The sequence below is a fragment of the Dreissena polymorpha genome, chromosome 4, assembly GCF_020536995.1.
Source record: "Dreissena polymorpha isolate Duluth1 chromosome 4, UMN_Dpol_1.0, whole genome shotgun sequence".
NCBI classification, from domain to species: Eukaryota; Metazoa; Mollusca; class Bivalvia; order Myida; family Dreissenidae; genus Dreissena; species Dreissena polymorpha.
The window spans coordinates 4,846,019-4,869,581 of record NC_068358.1 but is presented as its reverse complement, the minus strand read 5'-3'; the positions used below and the strand labels follow the sequence as shown (position 1 = coordinate 4,869,581).

The 23,563-nt window shown below is 35.2% G+C and overlaps 3 protein-coding genes and 1 long non-coding RNA gene across 7 annotated transcripts in view; 2 read left to right on the top strand and 2 right to left on the bottom strand.

The window, feature by feature from the left end:
* The window catches only part of LOC127876599 (uncharacterized), a 43,194-nt gene extending 35,499 nt beyond the window's left edge, over positions 1-7,695 (bottom strand). The window contains exons 1-4 of one of the 2 annotated variants that reach the window (XM_052421928.1): positions 7,601-7,695; positions 7,259-7,364; positions 5,758-5,931; positions 4,807-4,928 (exon numbers count right to left, since the gene is read on the bottom strand). In XM_052421928.1, the coding sequence (XP_052277888.1) occupies positions 4,807-4,928; positions 5,758-5,931; positions 7,259-7,355 (393 nt within the window). In that variant the 5' untranslated portion in view covers positions 7,356-7,364; positions 7,601-7,695. The remainder of the gene's footprint in view (positions 1-4,806; positions 4,929-5,757; positions 5,932-7,258; positions 7,365-7,600) is intronic. The other variant, XM_052421929.1, reaches the window with a different exon arrangement.
* On the top strand, positions 7,686-21,097 carry LOC127876600 (methionine adenosyltransferase 2 subunit beta-like). 2 transcript variants are annotated; one of them, XM_052421932.1, is made up of 6 exons: positions 7,686-7,780; positions 10,647-10,830; positions 11,455-11,569; positions 16,729-16,881; positions 17,807-18,000; positions 19,083-21,097. In XM_052421932.1, exons 2-6 carry the CDS (start codon positions 10,648-10,650, stop codon positions 19,329-19,331), a joined length of 894 nt encoding a protein of 297 aa, XP_052277892.1. In that variant the 5' UTR covers positions 7,686-7,780; position 10,647; the 3' UTR covers positions 19,332-21,097. The 2 variants fall into 2 exon arrangements, with proteins under 2 accessions (XP_052277892.1, XP_052277890.1); XM_052421930.1 differs by lacking the exon at positions 7,686-7,780 and adding an exon at positions 9,695-9,820.
* LOC127876602 (uncharacterized) lies at positions 15,654-16,315 on the top strand. Its single transcript, XR_008047954.1, has 2 exons — positions 15,654-15,918; positions 16,081-16,315. It is a non-coding gene; the product is annotated as an uncharacterized LOC127876602 (long non-coding RNA).
* LOC127876598 (uncharacterized) overlaps positions 20,471-23,563 on the bottom strand; it is a 39,456-nt gene continuing 36,363 nt past the window's right edge. For both annotated transcript variants that reach the window (XM_052421926.1, XM_052421927.1), the window contains one exon: positions 20,471-23,475. In XM_052421926.1, coding sequence (XP_052277886.1) covers positions 23,267-23,475 — 209 coding nt within the window. In that variant the 3' untranslated portion in view covers positions 20,471-23,266. The remainder of the gene's footprint in view (positions 23,476-23,563) is intronic.

Here is a 23,563-nt window from a genome sequence, read left to right as displayed (position 1 = left end):
GACACATAATTCCGTCAAAATGCCAGTCAGAGTTACATAACTTTGCCTGCACAGTCCCCTTACGAAAGTGAGTAAGTGTTGCAAGTATGAAAGCAATGGCTTCGATACTTTAGGAAAAATGTGGACCTAAACACAAAACTTAACCAAATTTTCAATTTTCTAAGTATAAAAAGGGCACATAATTATGTCAAAATGCCAGTCAGAGTTACATAACTTTGCCTGCACAGTCCCCTTATGATAGTTAGTAAGTGTTGCAAGTATGAAAGCAATAGCTTAGATACTAAAGGAATAAAATGGACCTAAACACAAAACTTAACCAAAATTTTCAATTTTCTAAGTATAAAAAGGGCACATAATTCTGTCAAAATGCAAGCCAGAATTATCTAACTTTGCCTGCCCAGTCCCCTCATGATAGTAAGTAAGTGTAACAAGTTTGAGTGCAATAGCATTGATACTTTATGAGAAAAGTGTACCTTAACGCAAAACTTAACCGGACGCCGGCGCCAAGGTGATGACAATAGCTCTTTTTTTTTTCAAAAAATAGATGAGCTAAATATAACAAATTTTTATTCCAAGAACTCGGAAAATGAAGAACAATGACAGATAATTAAGAACAGGTACAAGCCAAGTCTAAAGAATCTAAGTACCGTAAAAAGTTGTGTATAAGGCGCACTTTTTTACCCCAAAATTTCATTTTAAAAACTTGATGCGCGTTATGCACAACTACAGCCATGCCAAGACATTTTTGCCCTGTCAGTTACCCAGTTGCGGTAATTTGCATCATTCTGTTCCCCGGTGTTTTAACTATAACTATGTTAATAATAGTGTTATATTTACGATCTGAATAAGATGGACAAACATTATAAAGTTAACATAAATATTTTCTATCTTTTTCAGGTACGTACAGAGCATTAATTCAAATAAATTTGAAGAAGAGAATGAAAAACAAGGAAGCCATTTTTATTTAAACGTTTTTTCTTTTCCCACAATATTATACCCTACTGTACTAGGGTTACAAAATTTATTTGGGGGCACTTGTCGATTTACACTAGTATGTTGGCAAGGTCTTTCCCGATATATTTATGATTATTTTTCTTGCTTGTCAAATATGTTAATAAAATTGATGTTGTGTTTGTTTACATGTTTTCATACGTCTTGTCAAGATTGAGGATGTTATTATCTAGCAATTTGCATCACCTGTCAAGTTTTGTGTAGCTGGGCTATTATCAAAACATGCGAACGGAAAACGGCTTCACACATCCATTGTTTATCGCCGGTAATGTCGTAATGGTGTTGAGAAGTTTGAGTCGTTAAAGTCTCCTGTCAAGTATAGACACTTGAAAAGAACGCATGATATCGGCAATGTAAATAAAACGCGCGGTTGTGAATTAGTCATGCATGAATAACGACGTGACAATACCAATCGATAATGTCAGTTTCTTAGTTATCACTAATCCATCCGTTATGTGTACTCCTCAACGATAAAATCGTGGACAGTTACTTCGGAGACATATGATGAAAACCTTGATGGTATCCTCGTGGAAAGTGTGCATTCGTGCATAATTCATTTAAATCCAAACATTTATTTGTACGCATAATATGATTTAAAAACAACAACACAAACTAGTTGTATCGTTATCGTCTTTAAAATATTTAACAATTGAAGCAATAAAACACGCAAGATCGGCAATGTAAATATAACGATTTTCAGTTAGCCTGCGGTACGGAAATCACCCCCCCCCCCCCCCCCCCCCCCCCCCGATTTTTTAGCTTTAAAAAGTAGATGCACGTTATACATAAATGCGCGTTATACACAGCATTTTACGGTTTCGTTACAAAAATGAACAACATACAGCAATTACCTTAATGAATGTAAAAAGAAGTTCAAAATCTGTCAAAAAAACTGATTTAAATAAAAGCTACTGTTAGTCTAGAAAGTGCTTCAAAAAACTAGTTTACAAAATAGGTTTAATTTAATCTAAAGAACAATATTTATGGAGATAAGAAACTTCAGTGAAACAAATGTAAAAATAAGAAAAATTTACTACAGTTATTGAAATAGAATAGAGTTTTCTAATTTAGAAAATGCCAAATAAAAATAATCTAAATAATAAGAATAATTTAGAAAATAATGCCAAAATGTCTTGATGCCGGTGTTCAAAATAATATAGAGTTTAATTATTTCAAAATTCCAACCTTTTTCAAGAGCTGTTAACTTTTCAAGAAAGCATCAAGAGGTGTTTAAATCAGCCAAAACAGCTTATTTTATACAGTTCAGAAGAGATCAATGGCAGAGTAGTCAATTTTCCCTCAGAACAGTGCATTTATCAATGATCAATATCTTCCCAAATTCCAGAGCAGAACTAAAAATAGATTACTGAACCAGGTTAAACCAGGGAGATAAATACTGCAGAAATACTGCAAAATCATGTACATGCTGTCTTTCTTTCAGTTATCTCTTAGTTGAAAAGCTTATCATAAGTGTTAATGACTAAAACAGTTATGTTAACTATGAAAAATTTGTGTTATGAAAAATTACATAACACAGTTAATGTCACATAATATTGACATAATAAAACCAAACTTTACTACACAGGAAACCAATGTTCTGACCAAATTTCATGAAGATTGAGCAAACTAGAAAGTTAAGATTTTATTATAGCCATATACATGTATAGCCATATAAGGAAAAATGCGCCGCCCCTTGGCAGCCATGTTTTTCAAGCCAAGGTTACCATTTTTGAACTCATCCAAGATATTATTGGGACAAATCATCTGAGCAAGTTTCATGAAGATCGGAAAATAAATGTGGCCTCTAGAGTGTTAACAAGGTTTTCTATAGCCATATAAGGAAAAATGCCCCGCCCCCTGGCGGCCATGTTTTTCATCCAACCGACATCATTTTCGAACTCATCCAAGATATCATTGGGATGAATCTTCTGACCAAGTTTTATGAGGATCGAAAATAAATGTGGCCTCTAGAGTGTTAACAAGATTTAGCTATAGCCATATATAGCCATATAAGGAAAAATGCCCCGCCCCTTGGCAGCCATGTTTTTCAAGCAAACGTAACAATTTTCAAACTCATCCAAGATATCATTGAAACCAATCTTCTGACCAAATTTCATGAAGATTGGACAATAAATGTGGCCTCTAGAGAGTGAACAAGGCAAATGTTGACATCGCACAACGGACAACGCACGACAGACAAAAGGTGATCACAAAAGCTCACCATGAGCACGTTGTGCTCAGGTGAGCTAAAAAGCACTATCATGTTTTCTTAAGGTTAACCTTTTCCCAAAAATTTAACCGGTTAACTGGTCGGTCTGGTAGGTTAACCTCTTGCATCCCTAGTATTAATAGATTAGAAATGGAATTACATGTTACAAGCACCAGTCAGCTGTTGATCTCAAAATTAATAGGGGACTAGCTTTTCTCCAAATAGTCTTCTTTTCTCCCCAAAATTTAGGGCACCAACTTTATTGATCATAGATCTGCCAAAGGATTCTGCAGATATTTGTGTGGAAATAGAATGTCTGTGACTAAATTTTTATCCACATTTTTTTTTAATTCCCAAAATAACAACAATTTTAGAACGCAATTGCTAGATGAAACTCTTTATACATGTTGTGTGATCCAACAATTTGGAAGGGTTATTTCTACAATGGGATATGGACATGCAAATTGCTTTTTTATTTTAACTTTAGTACATAATCATGGTACTAAATGCACTACCTACATACAGTACAACATCACAGTACATAAATCAAGCAACAATACAACTACAACTGTAAATTATTGTTAAATTGTTTTGATATCATGATGATTTTCCCAAGTTTTATTAATCATATGTGTACATAGATAATGTTAAAAAGTGCTTTCATTAAACTATTAAAACAATTACATTTAGTGTGCTTATATACATGAAAAGTTAGCATTTTATATAAGCTTAATAAAGAAGATAAAAAACAGCAAAGAAGGCAAAGTTGACATTATTTCTGAAATTTGTAGTATCTGATAAAAAAAGTTTTGAAGGTAAAAGCAAATATTGTCTCTTTGCAGTTTTACTTATATGCATAATATGCACATGCAGTAGGAATAATTATTTAACGGCGATTGGATTTGTTTCAATTCTGTTCCTAGGTGATAACAAAATTGAAGTATCTTTTGCATCTTCCTTAAAGTTTCATTATTAAGAAAAAGCGTAACAGAAAAAAACTAGATATACATTATGTATGAACGAAAGATGTTAAAAGTTTTAATATGAGCAAACAAATTTCTTAAATTATGCAAACAATTAATGTATATTCCATCTACCATGCAGCTTGTTTTTAAAGGGCTTGAAGGTGTGTGTTAATTTCCCAAACTGGTTCATTATTTACTTCAGCAATGATAACACTTTCCCTCTTGGAATCAAGGTGAACATGTCTACATCCAACCAGCATTAAACCAGTACAGCCAAGAAGTAACTTGCAGGCTGTTCAGTTTCAATGCTGTTTGCTGCTCATCAGTGCCTTTGAGTTGGAAATGAAGGCTTTCAAACTTCAATCTAGTAAGAAAGGTCTTAAATTTTATTTGATTTGATAAGGGACAAAACGAGTCAAACTGCAAATACGAGCGGCAAAGGGTTATTAATTTCTAGAGTCAAATTTAAAAGGCTTCATTTACAACCATAGAAACTGTTGAGCAGCAAACAGCATAAACCTAAAACGCCTGCGAGCTATTTTATGCTGGTTGCATAATGGCCATTTTCATTTTGCTTCTGAGTGGGAAAGGGTAAAGCATTAACAAAAAAAATTATGTTACCATCTCAATGGACTCATCATAGCAAGGACTAGCGTTGCTATCAAGGTAGTCTCCCCTGGCATCTCTCATCTGCATGATCATCTCAATCTCCTCTGTGGTCAAGATAGAGTCCCCAGCCTCCTCTGTTGACAGCACGATGAGGATTACAAAACAGATAACATACATAACACTTGCTCTGGAAAAACAGGGCTTAATGCATTCTTTTTTTTTAATGGTATTTTTTTGTTTCAAAGGAAGTCTCTTCTTAGCAAAAAATTCTATAAAGGCAGAGAGTGTCTTCCCTGATTTGCCTGTGGGCACTTCAAGGGCTAATCTAGGACCGCACTTTACACACAATAATATTTAAAAAAAGGGTCATCCATATATCATTCCTCTGAAGTATCATTAAAATCGCCAAAAACTGGTTTTTGAGGAGATGTAGTTTTATTTAAATTGTTGACGACTGACAAAGGAGGACATAAGACACCAGACGCCCAAGAGCCACCTAACACAATAGCTAACTATGAGCATGAAGTGAAAATGATTCGGTTAATTATATATAGTGGACACTGTAAACAACAGAGATAAAATTATTTTTTATGGAGATGTGATCTTCATTAATTCTTACACTAAAATGAATTGTAGGATAGAACTGCCTCATGAAAACCAAACGAGTTTCATGAACAATAATAGGACCAAGTCATGCACAAATGTGTTCTATGCCATGTTTGGCCTGCATAACTCCAGACCAGCAGATGAATTAGCATTCAAGAGTCTGGTCAGGAGATACCCTGTCTGATATCAAATCCAGCAAGGTTTTGTGATTTCAATATATGACAGGGTAGCTCCTGACCAGACTGTGCGACAGCTGGCCGCATATGGCAAAGACCCACAAATTGTTGATGATACATTTTTTGCAGGATAACTGCTTCATATTTTGTATTATAAATTAAGAGTAAGTCATGCCATTACCAGTCCAAACTTGTACATCAGCCTGATTGACAGCTGCTGACTCTTGAACACCAGCCACTCCAAACTGGTTCTGATCCCTTATCACAGCAGCATAATCAGGTGGTGACACTCCTATTGGTACCATCCCGGAGGAGGATGGATTTTCTCCATCAGCTGAAGGGTCTACTGAGGAATCTATATTAAATATTGTTTTTGTGATAAAAAATCTATCATTTCTTTGTGAAAAAAACTAACATAAATGAGGTAAACATATATAAATGTATTTCATGAAGCGTCAATTTAAAGAACACTGCTCCAGCTAGGCCTAAATTGAAGGGCGCCCCGCCCTGCCCTCCCGAACCTCCGCCCTGCCCTCCCGAACTTCCGCCCTGCCCTTGCTAGGGCCCCCCCCCTGCCCTTTACATATGATAATTAATCATCTCTTATTATAATACATTGTAATTATTTATTCTTCATTGTAGACATTATATTTTAATTGTTTAATAGTAATGGGGAAAATATATTCTAACAATTATTAATAACATATAAATTAACCTGCAAGAGGTAGCATTCCAGAAACGCCCGCACGCTAGAAAGTGCCCTTTTGACAAAATACTGCCCCTCCAAAATGCCCTTTGGACAGAAAGCCCCCCCCCCATGCCATTTTTAAATCCTAGCTGGAGCACTGAAAGAAGATATTCAGTTTTTTCATCGACTGAGTTAAAGAATAAAAATGCTTAATGAAGTTTGGCTGGTTATTAAACTTATTGGAGATAATATACCCACAAATATTACCACCAAGTTTAATGATGCAATGTTAACTATCTCATTTAGGCAGCAGACAAGGTACATTTTGTTATCTTTTTTTTAAATCCAAGGGCCATACATTGTATTTCATAAGCGCTTTATGTAATATAGATGATTATCAATCTTGGCAGAGTTATTAGGCCAATCAAAATTATTGCCAAGTTTCACGATGATTGATTTGAACTGATAAAGTTATAAAGCGGACATCATTCTCCTGTATGCCGCCCATCATTACAATCATTGGACAAGACCACCAGCCACTGCAAGAGTTATTTAGCATCCACTGTGCCAAGGCATTTTCCTGACTATTTTGGGAAAAAAATGAAATGTCAGAATTAGGATTTTTTAGCGCAAACAGTCAACTAATTCAAGAAAAACTAATTTAATGTAACTCTTTTAATATTATCATTTAAATTAAAAGAATAAAGTCAACTAAATTATAGTTATACATGTAATTTGTTAGATGCAATTAAAATCATTAAAATTTAGATATAATATTCATTATAATCACACTTCTTTCTAAAAAAAATTGAATGGTTCCTTTTAATGATTTGACTTTGAGAATATCTTGCAACAGACATAACTAAACATAATGCTCTATTGGAAAGTTTTACTATAATATTTGTATTCCTTTTTATATAAACATATTTACTGACTCAGTAATTGTTCAGAATTAAACTTAACAAACTGGTTTTATAACTTTCAGGTGACTTACCTGATCTCAGCTGTGGAGCATTGCCTGGTTGAGCAGCCATTGCTAAATAATCTGTTCTCGGACTTGAGACATTTTCAAGAAGCCTTCGGCCCTCCATCCAATCCAGCTAAAATAGATTATACACGAAAAATGATACCCTGAATAATGTAAGTCAGAGACGTAGATAACGTCTCTGTGTAAGTTTAACATGTTTTTTCGGGTTCAATGACTTCACAATAATTTGTACACTTTTTAATTTCAACAATAGCTATACATCTTTGCACTTAACATAATTGACCTAAATTGCTTTAAATGTGTCAAAATACATTGAATGTTTAGTGTCGACTTGAAGAAAACACTCACATTTTCGGCTAAAAAGAGAATGTTTCATTAAAATTAAGTATTTTGCAATGTTCCTGGTGTAAACATAACAAGTCTTCTTGTTTGACCGACAAAGTTAATCGATTTAAAAATTAATGAGTTATTTCCCTTTTTTATAAAACTACCATTTTTTTGTTTGTTAGTTAGTTCAGTACGTGTAAGGTACGCATTTATTGTTGAGTTGTATTGTAAATTTGTTTAAACTAAATCACATAATTATTTAACAAAAAGTGCAGTTGCATTGCCATAAATTTATTTGAAACTATCTAGGGGGTTGCAAAAGAGTTATGCAGGCTTTGAACTTCCCTGGTAGTCCACAGCGATCAATTTTCTTGAGGCCATCTTCTACCTGTTGCTTGAGCTTCTGGATGGGATCTCCTCATTCTGTGCGTGGAGCTTGAATCTTTCTGTTGTCTGTCCATTCTTAATGACTAGGGCTCTGGATTTGACTGCCTTGAACTTCATTTTCCCATGAAGCTACGTCTGTCAGGGCTGTCAGCATCCACCTAGCTTGGACATGCGTTGTAGTCAACAATGTGAGGTCATCCATAAAACCTCTGCTAGATGGGAGATCGATTCCCGCTTCCGTCTTTGGACCTCTCGTCTTGCGTTGAGCCACATTTATTAGAAGGTTCATCCCCATAATGAAAAGAACCACAGAAATAGTGCATCCTGTCACGATTCCCTTTTCCAGCTTCTGGCATCTTGTTAGTTGGTCACCTACAGCAAATCGTAGCCGGATGCCATCCATTTAGCTGGTGATGATCTTCTGTACGTGGCCATCTACATGATAGTGCTGAAGGGCGGTGTAGATCAGCTGGTGTGGAATGGATCCATACGCGTCGGCTAAGTCAAGCCAGACAATGGTATGGTCCTTCCTGCCTTCTTTCGCCTCACGGATAAGCTGTGTGATTGCGCTGGTGTGCTCCACACAGCCGGAGAAACCAGGAACTCCCCCTTTCTGAACTGAAGTGTCAATGTACTTGTTTCCAGTCAAGAAAGATGTCATACGTCTCGCAAGGATAGCAAAGAATATTTTTCTTGACGTTGAGCAACGAGATCTTTCGGAACTGGTTGACTGTTTTGGAGTTCTTCTCCTTTGGTGTAAATACTCCATCTGCTTCCTTCCATGCGTCTGGAATCTCCCCCTTCCTCCATACAACCCTAAGAAGCCTCCACAACCGCTTTAGAAGTAATCAGCACATCTTGTATACTTTGTACGGGATGGTGTTGGGTCCGGGCGCTGAAGCGCTTCTCGCTTTCCTATTGGTATCCTTGACTTCCCCCAGCGTTGGTTCCGAAACATCTAACGGCTTCTCTGGTTCCTTAGCTGGGTCTATTCGTTCACAGTCCCTTAGCGGTTCCTCTCGATTGGGGTCAGAGTGTGTAGAATGGAGATATCTTTCAACCTCTTCAAGTGGTGCTTCTAACTTCCCTGACTGTTCTTTGTCGAGTAAGGATCTTACAAACTTGTATGGGTTGGCTGTAAATGCTGCTCTCTTCTTTGCCCTTTCCCTGGCTTTCCTTCTTGTGTTTTCGGCTTTCCGTAGTGACATCAGCTCTGACCGAAGTGTTTGCCGGAGTTGCTTTAGTCCGGTCCTTTCTGTAGGTGAACTGGTACGGAATCAAGATAAGGTAAGCTGTCTGAGTTCGTGTCTCAGATTCTGTATATGGGTCTGCTGTCTTTTAGGTTTTGGAGGTTCTTTTCTTGCAATTCCCTCTTAAAGTCCAAAACTCTTCCTCCCTACCGAGAAGATAAGGGTGGTGAGGGTGGTGAGTTTCCGATCCACTGGTCCTTGCAAGGATATTTCGAGGATGATGTCGAGATCCTCGTCGAGTTGTGTCCATGATTTCTTGTTAGACGCCTTGGGCCACTTGATCCTTTCTTTCCTGGTTCTAGTGGCAGTGTCTTGCATTGGTCTATCCGGAACAGTCGCCTGGTCTGAAACTTGGGTTCCTTGTGTCTGAAGTAGCTCAAGGACGGGATTGTCTTCCACTTCTGGTTCCCGGAAGACATCATGTGCTGTCTCATTGACGGAGAGTTCCCCAGTACTGTAGGTTGAATCCAGACTGAGGTACTCCTGCGTCTCACTAGCGACACCAGCTAAGCGCTGTCGTTGTGACCTCACATGTTGGCAACCGGACTTCCCTTGGTGGATGCGTAGACAGCGTTGGTTCTTACACACCTTTCCACAATTTCAGGTGACTGTTCCATCTCTATTCGTAGTTATTCAATTATTTGGATACAAATTGGTAGGGGTTTTGTGACTATAATATTAAAAACAGTAACATGAGCAAGAGCTTTTGAAGTGAAGTCAAGGTCAATACACATTTAACTATTAATTGACATATAACACATGCATGTTTTTGTATTTGTTCACTTCCAAAATTCATATGTTTTCATTAAGAGGGCCGATTCTACGGATAGACATGCTATGTTAAATTTAGGAAATATAAACAAATGAAATATGAAGAACAAACAACAACAAACAAAACAAAAGTGTTAACTTGACTTGTCCTGAGTTTTTTTAAACATGCAGTTTCTGGCCAATATTAATAAATTTAGCTTTATATACACAAGTATCACTTAATGCAAAGGTCTTATTCATTTGACTAGTTTGTCGGCCTACACCAAAGGAAATTGTGTTCACCAAGAACAATTTTGGTTTTGGGTCCACTTAAACCATGTTTTAAAACAAAATAATACATTCATTTATCATAAACAATATAATTGACCACTCGCCAGCTGTCAATCAAACCACGTAATAATCAATCTTTTTCGTATATTGCGACCACATGGTCCGACAAACAAAGACTGTCAGAGTAATGGATAAAGCGATTTATGAAAACACAACTTAGAGGGCGGAGCGATCGCGTATTTGGCGACTGGTCAATTGGATGCCAGAATACTGTTTATAACAGAATTAACAATTCACACATGTATGACATAACAGTTAAACAACTGTATTTCAGAGCCTGTACATGTATGTGCATGGTGCCAGTTATATTACCTATACATATATTTCAGAATGTCCAAGCGAGTGATAATCACAGGTGCCTCAGGATTATTAGGCCGTGCAATTTACAAGCAGTTCAAAGCAGATTCTAGCTGGACAACACTAGGTCTTGCGTTTTCAAGAACAAAAGGGGAGCTTGTCAAATGTGATTTGACTGATAAACAAGCTGTTACTGAATTGGTTCAAGAATTTAAGGTTACTTTATTTAATTTTCCTTCGGTGTTTTTGTTGTTGTTTGTTTCTTATAAAAATAGCACACTATTTTTATGGTGAAATGTGAGTAAGGCTATTCTGTACTGCATGCATTAATGATTAATAATACAGCAGGATAATATGAGGTCAATTCTTTTGTAAATTTATTTTGTTTATTGATATTAAATGATTCTGTATAATAACGATACATGTAAATTACTGTTATTATTATTAAAATTCAAATCATAGACAGTAAAAATCCTGTAACGTGATTCTGAGACTGATTTCTTATTTTTGAATAAATCCGAACATTTCTGTAAGAGCATAATTTATACTTTTAATGCTAAATAGATGCAGAATTTATTTTATGCATCTCACAAAATTGAACTTGACACTTACCTATATGTATTGAATATTTTAAATTATCTTTTCGGTGAACATACTACAATATTTCAATATTGAAATTAGATGAAATAGATGGAAGAATGACCCACTCAATTATGGTCATTGTAACATTCTTGAAACACTTGCATAAACGAAACTGAGTAAGAATATTGAATACAATTCATCATCATCAAGTGTGAAATTGTATAACATGATTTTTTTTATGCAACTTGTTTGTTTTAGCCACAAGTCATCATACATAGTGCTGCTGAAAGAAAAGTAGACATGATTGAAAAAGATCCGGAGGCAGCTAAAAAAACAAACATAGATGCCACACAATACATTTGTGAAGCTGCAGGTCTTATATAATTTGATGTCAATTTGATGTCTTCTTTATACACCTGAAAAATATCAAAGTACTTAAAAAAAGTTAATGAGTAAAAAATTCTTGGTAAAATCAATTTTACGCAACAGCTAATTATATGTGTACTACCGTTACCTTATTTAAAGTTAATTTATTTTATTTTCTGCTTAAGTTATTCATATTTCCAGTTAAACAAAAAAATTAATTACAAAAAGAGTCATTAAAAATAACACCTTAAAACTGGTGTGTGTGTGTGTTTAGTTTCTTACATATACTCAAGTATAATATACATTTACTATGACTGCATATACACGTGTTTTAGGTATATACTAAGAAAAAACACTTTATTTGCTTAGGTATTAACATGGTTTTGCTTAATATTGTCACCTCTAAGTCTTCAAACTGTGAACAATAAAAGCCTGATATTATCAATTCAGGCTTTGAAATCTGCATGCCTATACCGCATCTGTGTCAAATTTATTAAAAATATTTAAAGTGAATTTTGAGGTGGGGCAATTATTTCATTTTTATGTCCCCGGTAGGGTGGCATATTGCAGTTGAACTGTCCGTCAGTATGTTAGTCTGTCTGTCCGTCCAAAAAAAACCTTTAACATTGGCCTTAACTTTTGAAATATTGAAGATAGCAGCTTGATATTTGGCATGCATGTGTATCTCATGGAGCTGCACATTTTGAGTGGTAAAATGTCAAGGTTAACATCATCCTTCCAGGTCTAGAGATCGAAAAAATAAATCTAAAAGAAGTAATAAGCTTTAAATGGACATAATTATCTGACCTGCCAAATTATATAAAAAAATTGATAAATCAAAGTGGCGCAGTAGGCGGCATTGTGTTTCTGACAAAAAAATCATGGTAAAAGGTCAAGGTCATCCTTCAAGGTCTAAGGTCAAAAATACAAATAAAAGGGAAGTAATAAGTTTAAAGGGAGATAATTATTAAATATTGAACATAGCAACTTGATATTTGGCATGCATGTGTATCTCATGGAGCTGCACATTGAGTGGTGAATCTACAGTCACGGTAGTGGCTTTTAATTATTTGCTACTAAAAATAGAGAGTGGATTTTAATTATACGCTTCTAAAAATAGAGATTTGTTAGAGACAATTATTTTCAAGGGAAGTAATTTATATAATTATAAATCTCATATTATATATTTTCTTACCAAGAATTTAACTTCCTTTCACAGTTACATTACAGATTTTTTATTTAGATTATTTATAACTCAAAAGAATGATTGGCCAAAGTTTTTTTAAATGATATAATTATCATTTCTTTACTGTACTAATTGTGAATGGTAAGGTTCATTACATACCTCTGGACTTATTCATGTTGAGCAAATGTTCAGTTAAAAATGGATCAGTCAGTACATGTGCCTTGTATTTGAGAGGCTATTGTGTTGTTAATTATATAATGATGAAAATTACCGTTCAAATCCAAGAATTTAAATTGAAGCAAAACTGCTCTTTGATGCAATAGACCCTTTTCACAATAGGCCAAAATTGATAAGAGTGCAAAGTCACGTGACTCGCAGAACTCCAGAATGAGACTGAACGTGTATAAATTTCAAATACTCCCGCGCAACGCCGCATCTGATTTCAGCATTTCACTCTTTTGAACATTCGGCGATGTAACGACTTAGAAAACACAATATGACATTGTCAGAATAAGTTGTAAATATGTAATTCACATTCTAAGTGTCAATACATTAAATAAATTGTCTTGATTAATTTAATAAAGTACTTGTTTTTCTCTGTTTTTTTCACACATTTGACACGCTTTGTTAGAGCTTTTTTATTGCTCTGTTTGAAAAAAGATCTATCTTGTTTATTGATACATCTGTGGTTAAGTAGCCCCTGTGTTCCAGATAAACCAATTATCTTGTTATGATCATATACTGTGCAGGCAAATACTAAATAACAGCATGGTGTCATAAACCACCTGTGGAAGATGCCTGGTCATTGAACACCATGTATGGTGCCCCCCCCCTGTCTTATCGTGGTAGAAGTATTACGTAGTCATTTCTAAGACTAATGTAACGCCAAATACTCAAACTAAATACTGTATAGATATTAGCCAGTTTTAATCATAATAATACAGTGAATGCTGGACATTCGTCCCAGCTTATTTTTCACACAGGCGGACATTCGTCCTTATGTTTTTGACAACCTGAGCATTCGTGCATTCGTTATTTTGACAATGCTCAGCTAGTCCACATAATGGTTCCTACATAATTTTGACAGCCTGGACATTCGTTCCTTTGTTATTTGGACAGCCCGGAGATTCGTTCCTGAATAATTGCTATCCCGGTCATTATTATCACATTTTATCAAAATAATATGGCACTCTGGGCATTTTATCCGGTATTTTAATATGTCGTTATTGAAATAGTTTAAAATAATGTTCTCATATTTTGTGTATATTTGATATTGTGTATATTTTATATTGTTGTAAGATTTTATCGTGATCATGAGAATGATAACGTTAAAAAATAATCGAATATATCGACTTACACTGAGATCTGTAATTTGCCAAAATGCAGAATTCTGGGCGTTAAAACTATATATATAATGTATGAGTATATATATCCGGTCTGTCAAAATAATGATGGAATGATTGTCCGGGATGTCTTACTAGCGTGGGAATGAATGTTTGGGTAGTTAAAACAACGTATGAACTAATGTCCGCCTTGTCATAATTTGCGTAGGAACAACTTTTTCTGTGAAAGAATATTGGGATACATAATTAAGTGCTTAATACTTATATGTACATTTGAAATATTTATTAGCTTTTATGCTAAACATGAAACCTTTTTTTGCGGGTACCGCTAAAATAAAACTCCTTACATAGTCTTATAAAGAGTGTTCATTAGTGTATGGAAGAACACAATTAAAACAAGAATTTTCATTGACCACAACGGGGTTGAAGAATGTTTCCGAAAAATTAAGACACACACAAGAGAGATTTATGACATGATGTGGCATATATTTATCACTCATAATCACGTTTAAAGAGAAATCAAGGTGCATGCATAGACAGTTCAGTTTGCTACATGTTCGTTTTTTCACCTGTATAAAAAAAATTCTTCAATATTGTATTTCACTGTAAAAGAACATTAATAAAAGTTAAACGAAAAATGACACCAAATTTATCATGTGCTTTGCATTTTCTATTGCTTTTTCTTATGATTGAGTCAACACACATTTTACAAGTTCGATCGTTCGTGAAAAATAGTACAGACTAACAAACATACCTTGTTAGAATTTAAGTTATATAATAACCTTTTGCATTATGCGACTTTTGAAATCTTTGTTTTGTGCAATAATCAATGTTTATTCTTCAGATCACATTTGCTCTGATGACAATGGGTATTTTCAATGCGAATGAAGATTAAATAAAATGTATATACACGTATACACTAGTGGTACTATATACTATGGCTTTGAAATATGACTTGGGTGTGAGAATGTTTATTTCATAACCCCTCATCAATTTATTTACTAAACAACACATCCATGTATGCATATGTTTGCCGTAATTGTAACCAGTGTCAGTGCTCATGAAAATCCTGAATGAAATTAATAAAATTCAACTGGTTTAAAATCATCGATATGCTCCGCCAAAGATCTATACACGTTCAGCCTCGTTTTGAAATTCGACGCGTCACGTGATATCTAAACATAGCAACAGTGGTAGTTTTGTGAAACTGGTCTATTCTCTTTTTATTTGACTCCAGCAAATTTTCTGCCTTTCATAATTTAATTTAAATACATATGAAGCAACTATTGCAGAGTATTAACAAATATGCAGGAACAAAGCATGTCTAGATGTCAGTCCTTTGATCCCTGAAAATTTCTTACACAGGGTCATTTGACAGCTGTTTTTCAAGATCTGTTTAAATCCCTTCAAATGAGATTCATGCTTTAAAGCAAAAGCGAGTGCTGTGGAATTAAAACTATACAAAGTTTAAGGTAAAACATCTTTTTGTACAATTCATAAAAGGGGGGGGGGCTGTTTTTAGGAATGGGCCAATACATACCATAGCATAAAAAAATCTTGATGTTTTTAACCAGGTTTTCCGAAGGAAAAAACTGGTTATTAGATTGGCGAATGCGGGCGGGCGGGCTGGCTGGCTGGCTGGCTGGCTGGCGGGCTGGCTGGCTGGCTGGCGGGCTGGCGGAATAAGCTTGTCCGGGCCATAACTATGTCGTTCATTGTCAGATTTTAAAATCATTTGGCACATTTGTTCACCATCATTTGACGGTGTGTCGCGCGAAATAATTACGTCGATATCTCCAAGGTCAAGGTCACACTTTGAGTTCAAAGGTCAAAAATGGCCATAAATGAGCTTGTCCGAGCCATAACTATGTCGTTCATCGTCAGATTTTAAAATCATTTGGCACATTTGTTCACCATCATTGGACGGTGTGTCGCGCGAAATAATTACGTCGATATCTCCAAGGTCAAGGTCACACTTTGAGTTCAAAGGTCAAAAATGGCCATAAATGAGCTTGTCCTGGCCATAACTATGTCATTCATTGTGAGATTTTAAAATCATTTGGCACATTTGTTCACCATCATGGGACGGTGTGTCCCACGAAAGAATCACGTCAATATCTCCAATGTCAAGGTCGCCACGACTAAAAATAGATTTAAAAAAAAAAAAAAACTTACAAAGGGGGTTAATTTTTTTTGGTCATTTCAAAAGTTCAGTTTGAGTTTTCTCCCTTTATCAGATTTTTTTTTCACAATGAAAACCTGGTTTTGTGACAATTTTGTCCCTTGTTTTTTAATGCTTTGAGTCAATATTTAATGAGTTAAATACCCCTTAACTGGAAAAGTTATCTGCAACTCTGATTCTTTCGCTTCCAGCCACTGTTAAATAGTGGTGTTCAACAGTCTTTTGTACTTTTATGAAGCACAAAAAGTAACTAGGATTGAATAACTAGGATTGAGCCTTGTGCTGGAAAACTGAGCATTATGCATGTAGGCAAAGTGTTGTCCCAGATTAGCCTGTACGGACTTGGAAGACAAATCCTGCATAAACTGGATTTTCTCAAAGAAGAGTCTTCCTTTTAATAAAAAAATATACCATAAAGCGGAAAGTGCCGATAACAATACTAAATTTTACCACAGAGGCTGTCGGAGCATGGGTGGTGTATATCAGCACTGATTACGTCTTTGATGGCACATCACCTCCATACAGCATTACAGTCAAACCCAACCCCCTGAACCTGTATGGCAAGAGCAAACTAGACGGAGAAAATATCACGTTGGAAGCTAACATTGGTATGAAATCTTGTGTGCACTTTCATATTTTCATGCTCTATTTAATCTTTGTCTATCCATTTTGTCTTTCAGTATTTCTCATGTTATTTTCCAAGCTATTTCTTGGCTACCATAAGCAGGACATCAGTGAACATGTATCAAAAGATATTTTATCATGGGGTGTATAGTGTTTTGAATATTTGTCTGTTGAAGTTCCTTGTTCACAGATTTTCTTTTTTTGTTAGAAATTTTATTATTAAATTTGGTTACCAATTCATTCATATTGTATCCAATAATCTTAAGTAATTATGATAGCATGTTAAACAGTCAGACAAAAAAGTCTAAATCTGGTTTCAAATCCTGGACCTCTTGGATCAAATCTAAAATACAACCACTTGACCACTCAGGCTTTGTGTTTAGTGACAGTATTTTATGTATTTTTGCCTGTGTGTGTGAACTAATCCCTTTAAGGCACTGGTAAAATATGCGCACATAAATGTTAACATTAGTTTGTAGAAAAGGTAGTTTATTAAACTTACAAAAAGGGTTTTGTTTATTTCACATTTTGAACCTTTGGCTAAAAACAGTGTTTACAATTCTTACTTCCTCTATATTATAAACAAATATTTTTTCAGATGCTGATTCCATAGACAATGGTGTTCCGTTCTGGGAAAACTGGGCTTAATTCATGTGCATAAATTGTCTTCCCATATAAGCCTGTGTAGTCTGCACTGGCTAATCAGGGACAGCACTTTTTGCTTTTATGGAATTGTTCGATTAAATGAATTCTCTTATAATAAAAAATCCAGTCTAGGTGAAAAGTTTCGTCCTTGATTTGCCTGTGCCGACTGCACAGGCATATATTACTGGGGCAGCACTTTACCAGCATAAATTGAGCCCGGTTTTTCCAGAAAGGGGCTTATTTTATCTGTTTTGCTGTCTCCAGGAAACAGTGTTCTGCGGGTACCAATCCTGTATGGTGAGATAGAGAGCCTAGACGAGAGTGCCATCACAGTGCTGTTCAGCAAGGTGAAGGACACTGGTCATCAGGCACCCATGTGTAACTATCAGCGACGTTTCCCTACCCACTGTGATGATGTGGCGTATGTTCTCCTGTCGCTAGCTGACAGAAGGCTGGAGGTGAGAATAGTCAGTGCTGTATTTGAAAGTGAATGTTTTATGAGGCTCAATTTAAGTTTTAGTGTAGTTTTTTGGTCTTGGAGATAAGTATTAGTAGTATCTGCAAATGTGCTAATGAACAGTGTGGATTACAAAACATCAAGACTAAGTAAAGGCGTTTGGCTTTTATCCCTACATAGTAAACAAAATAGCATGCTAAAGACTTTTGAAGGAAACTATTTGATTGATTATTGAATGTTCATCTGAAAGTCGTTTCTTATGCAAGATCATCAGATATTGCTGAATTTTAAGACTGGAAACAATTTTAGTGAGATTGGAATCAATGGTTGAAAAATTTATTTTCCGTTATACTACAGTACTGTTTGAATTTCATAGAAACTCCATGCATATTCTTTCTGCCAGTATTAAATTCTTTAAATAAAGAAATCACTTTTTTGGTTAAGTTAATGTTCAAGTACATGTTTTACACATTGCTAATAGAATTCTGCTTGTTTGTGTTACAACGCTCATCATTTTTGTGAAATGCTGTCTCATTGTTTTCCCAATATAAATTATTTTACACACCTATTGAGTGTGCTAATTATCCATAATTGGTACACCTAAAATTTGGACTTTGAAAGCAACAACACAATGACCAATTTTCAAGTGAATCAGGGCTGGCCTGGACTCAAGACTCTCTTAAGCCAAATTTAAGGCAGAGCATTACAATTTTTCAGATTTGAGCTATTTTATGGCGTTTATGAAGAACACGTTGTAGCTAAATGGAACTTTCTTGAGTCAAAGTTGCAAATTTGTAGCAATTGGTAATTTTGCGAATGGCAGTGCAATCCCTGAGTGAATATGTAAATATAGTAACATATGCAATAATTAAAGTTACTACTCTGTTGTCACACCCTCTGCATGTGACAATTAAGCACTCAAATCTCCATCAAATCATGGGTTGGAAATAAAGACTTTAATACTTGAATCTACAAAGAAAGGACTTCAAAATTTAAATTTTTTTTTCTAAGGGACCACAAACACGTCAAAATGCCTTTCTGTTAACTAAAAGGTTAAAAGTAATGACACTATTTTGATTTCAGAAAGGCAACGTAAGTGGTATCTATCACTGGAGTAACAACGAGAATGTCACCAAGTTTGACATGGCTGTGACCATGGCAACCTGTTTCCACCTGCCGACATCCCACATCATTCCGGATGAATCCGGTTCTGGTTCAGCAAATAGGCCCCACAATGCCCAGCTAGACTGCAGCCGGATTGAGAAGCTGGGAATATGCAAAAGGACTGCCTTTAAAGAGGGAATTACAAATGTACTAAAGCCCTTTGTTTAGACGGGCTTTATTAAAGGGGTTTAAGGTATCTTAAAAGTGCTACACCTGCCTGTGATTGTTTATTGTGTGTCTGGATTTTACTGTTTACTTTTTAAAAACAACTGCAATTTAAAATGTTGGTGTGTGTATTTGCATTTTTTATATAAAAGGTTAACAACTTTTACAGTTTTAAGGAAAAATAATTTGCATGATTTGGTATTTCTGGGCCACCAGCACCATTAGGGATTTTTCAAAACAATCATTTTTTTCAAGATTACCTTGTTTCATAATTCATGTCACTGTTACTTGGAACATTTTGTTTCAAACACGTTTGTTTACACAATTGTAATGAGAACAATGTTGATTTATAGAATTGGAGGCTAAAGTTTTGTTTGTGAAAAAAAGAAGTGTTGTGTAAATTTTGCCTCATTTTGTTTATGTGATCTTCAATAAATTAGTACGGTAGTTATAAATAATATTGCCTTTGTCTAGTATGGGTTTTTGCATTTTATTGATGGTATTTTAAGCATTTTAAGATTGCTTATGAGCTAATTGTTATGTGATAAGTTTATAATTTATGTATGACACACAATTCCCAGTGTAAGCAACTGGGTACAAACTGTATAAAATGTGTGTAGCATGTAAGTCAAATCAGTCAAGGAAGCCCTTTTATCAAGTGATAGCCTCAATTTTGATGTGATGCTTGTCCAAAATTCTTATCTGATATTACTATTTCAAGGAACTTGAAGGTAAATTTGATCCTTATGATGGGAAAACTGGGCCTAATTGATGTACATTAAGTGTCATCCAAGATTAGCCTGTGTAGTTGGCACAGGCTAATAGGTATGACGCTTTTGCCTAAACTGGATTTTTATTTAGTAGAGACTTCCTTCAAATGAAAAAATCCATAGTCGTGCTCTCCCTGATTAGCCTGTGCAACCTGCACAGTCCAATCTGGGATGACACTTAAGGTACATGCATTAAGCCCAGTTTTCCCAGAACAAAGCTCATATAATTCAATAATTATAATCATATAATTCAATAACAATAATTCTATAAATCGGTGCTTTAAGCCTAATCAGTTATTTGTTTACTCTTCACCTTCTCACTGCTTTTGTGAATTTATTGCAAGAAACCAGGGCAAATACAAATACAGAACATTTGTAATATTTTTATTACGTAACAAATATGATGATAACAAACATTTTATACTGTGCTAATTGTTGTATACTGTGTACAATTCAGCAAACTTCTGCTGCTAAACACATCTTAAAGGTGGTGTGTTTTTTCATTTGAAGTATATTGACACTGAATGACACTTTTGCATGTACTTGTACAGGTGTTAATAATTTGTTCGAAGCCATTTAAATTGTATAGGAAAAAATGTATACAAGTATATAACCAGGACTGCATTAGTTTTCATTCTACTGAAATACACAATATCAAATACTGCCAAAGTTATTTCCTCTCAATACACAAAGTCAAATGCATACTTATTTCAGACTTCAAACATGACATTCTGGTAAATCAGATGACGGAATTAAAAGCTTTAATGTTTACAACATATTTGTATATAAGCCAAACTTACAATAGGGATACAACTAAATGTAAGGTTGCATAATATACACCTGTACATGAATAAATGTTTTTAATGCATTTAAACCGTCATTTAATATGAAAGCAGTTTTGAATACCAGACTTGGATGAGTAGTATTAGTTCAAGCTCCTTGATGTTCATTTGTAAAGTGATATCAACAAAACTATTCAATAAAACATTTAAAAATTTTGTTGTAAAATTGTTATATTTTACGTAGGTAGTTATTATCAAATAACAGAACAGAATGTTTATTTACGACTTACGCATATACAGCTCATCGTCACAATAATGTAAACAGAAAAAAAACAAATTTACAATCATCAACAATACATGTCATTGTATACAGTACATCAGTTATATACTAGCATGGCTTATTGTGAGAATGCCAGAACAATATGAGATGGGTCTTAATTTGCAAAGAGTATTAAAATGTAATACTTGAACAATTCACATTTACATAATTGAATATATATACTTTTGAAAAGACCCTTCAACATTGAAAAATAATATAACATATTTATATATTGTCCGCCCTAAGTATAAAAGCTTTGATGCAAAAATAAGCTAGAAGAATTAATACTGTTTATTTAGTTTCATTAAATAATTGCACAAATTTAAACATACTTGGTCTTCTTTAGTAAAAGTTAGGCAAATAAGTTTTTCTCAAATTGTCATAAAAAGGACTTGTTCAGTGACAAGAATATTGTGAAACACGCATTGCCTGTTGGACATCCACTGAAACTTAATGCAATGCTACAATTTGCGTTATGACCATGATCTGTGAGGAATGATAAACACCAAACAAGCATGGGTAATTGGGTACATTAAAATAACCAGAGCTGTTTGTTAATAATTATAGCTGATCAAAGTTAAAAGCAATATTAGATTTTAATAATTTATTTTAATTTTTTGTGAAGATGTATGCTCATACTAAGAAGTTCAACATTTAAGATACTAGTACGTCAGCGAAACATACCCTGTTATTACAGTTTCTGGAGTAATTTGCTACATAATCAATCTCGTATAATACATATTTTAACAAGAGCACCGCATATCGGGTGCCACGCTCGGCTGCGAAAGCTTGTCTGATTTTTTTTTTTTAGAGGTCACAGTGACCTTGACCTTTCTCCTAGTGACCCAAAATGGGTGTGGCATGTAGAACTCATTAAGGTGCATGTACATATAAAGTTTCAAAGTTGTAGGTGGACGCACTATGATGTTAGAGGCAAAGTGAAAGTTTTATATTAGAGGTCACAGTGACCTTGACCTTTGACCTAGGGACCCAAAAATGGGTGTGGCGTGTAGAACTCATCAAGGTGCATGTACATATGAAGTTTCAAAGTTGTAGGTGGAAGCACTGTGATGCTAGAGGCAAAGTTAAAGTTTTATATTAGAGGTCACAGTGACCTTCACCTTTGACCTAGTTACCCAAAAATGGGTTAGGCATGTGAAAGTCATCAAGGTGCATGTACATATGAAGTTTCAAAGTTGTAGGTGGAAGCACTATGATGTTAGAGGCAAAGTTAAAGTTTTATATTAGAGGTCACAGTGACCTTGACCTTTGACATAGTGACCCAAAAATGGGTGTGGCGTGTAGAACTCGTCAAGGTGCATGTACACATAAAGTTTCAAAGTTGTAGGTGGAAGCACTTTAATTTTAGAGCCAATGTAAAGGTTTTAGCACGACGCTGGTAGTTGAGGAGGCTATGACAATACCTCGGGTTTTCTCCGAAAACAGCCGAGCTAAAAATCAACTTCAACATATAGTTTGGTCAAGGTTAGACTGTTGGTGAGCAGGAACAGAGAACAAGGCTAATTTTAATTTCATGCTATTAAAATTCAAGTAACAGCAACAATTCACGCACACACAAAACACATGAGACAATCACACTCAGTAACAAATATTACAAATAATTAGGACAAACAATTTTTGTTCATAATCACATAGTACCACAGTCTACATCACAGTCACTATCACTTATATACATTCATGGTTGATGAAGGTGCAACCTACTGTTATAGACAAGCTTATAACAATAACATATCAACAATTGTAAATGCATAGTGCAACACATGATCTTGTATATTTCTACAAATTGCACTGAAAGATCTTTTCTAGGAATTGTACATTAATTGTACATCAGAGCCTCGTTTTATGCATGTGCCGAAAGTGGTGTCACAGATAAGCCCGTGCAGTCTAAAAAGAGACTTCCTTCAAACCAAAAATACCATAAACGCGGAAAGTGTCATCTCTGACAAGCCTGTTCAGACTGCACAGGCTAATCTTGGATAACACTTTACTCACATGCATTAAACCCTATTTTTCCACAGCAAGGCTCATAATTATGTCACAGAAAATTCACTCAGAATCTGGCACCATTTTGGTGCCATAGTAGTCAGTCACGTTCAGTGTTCCACGGCAAACGTTGACAATCATCTGCAGAAGTTGGTCATTCACAAGGTCGCTGTAATCTAGGTCAAGCACACGAAGATTCGGGGCAAACACCCGAGATCTTTGGGGAAGGGGCTCCAAATTACCAAGACTGGAGGCTTTTAAGTCTGCATAACCTGAAATGAGAGGCAGACCATGGTCAACATTTGATTACAAGCACAGGAACTGATTGGACTAAGAATTATACAATAAGTATGTTTCATA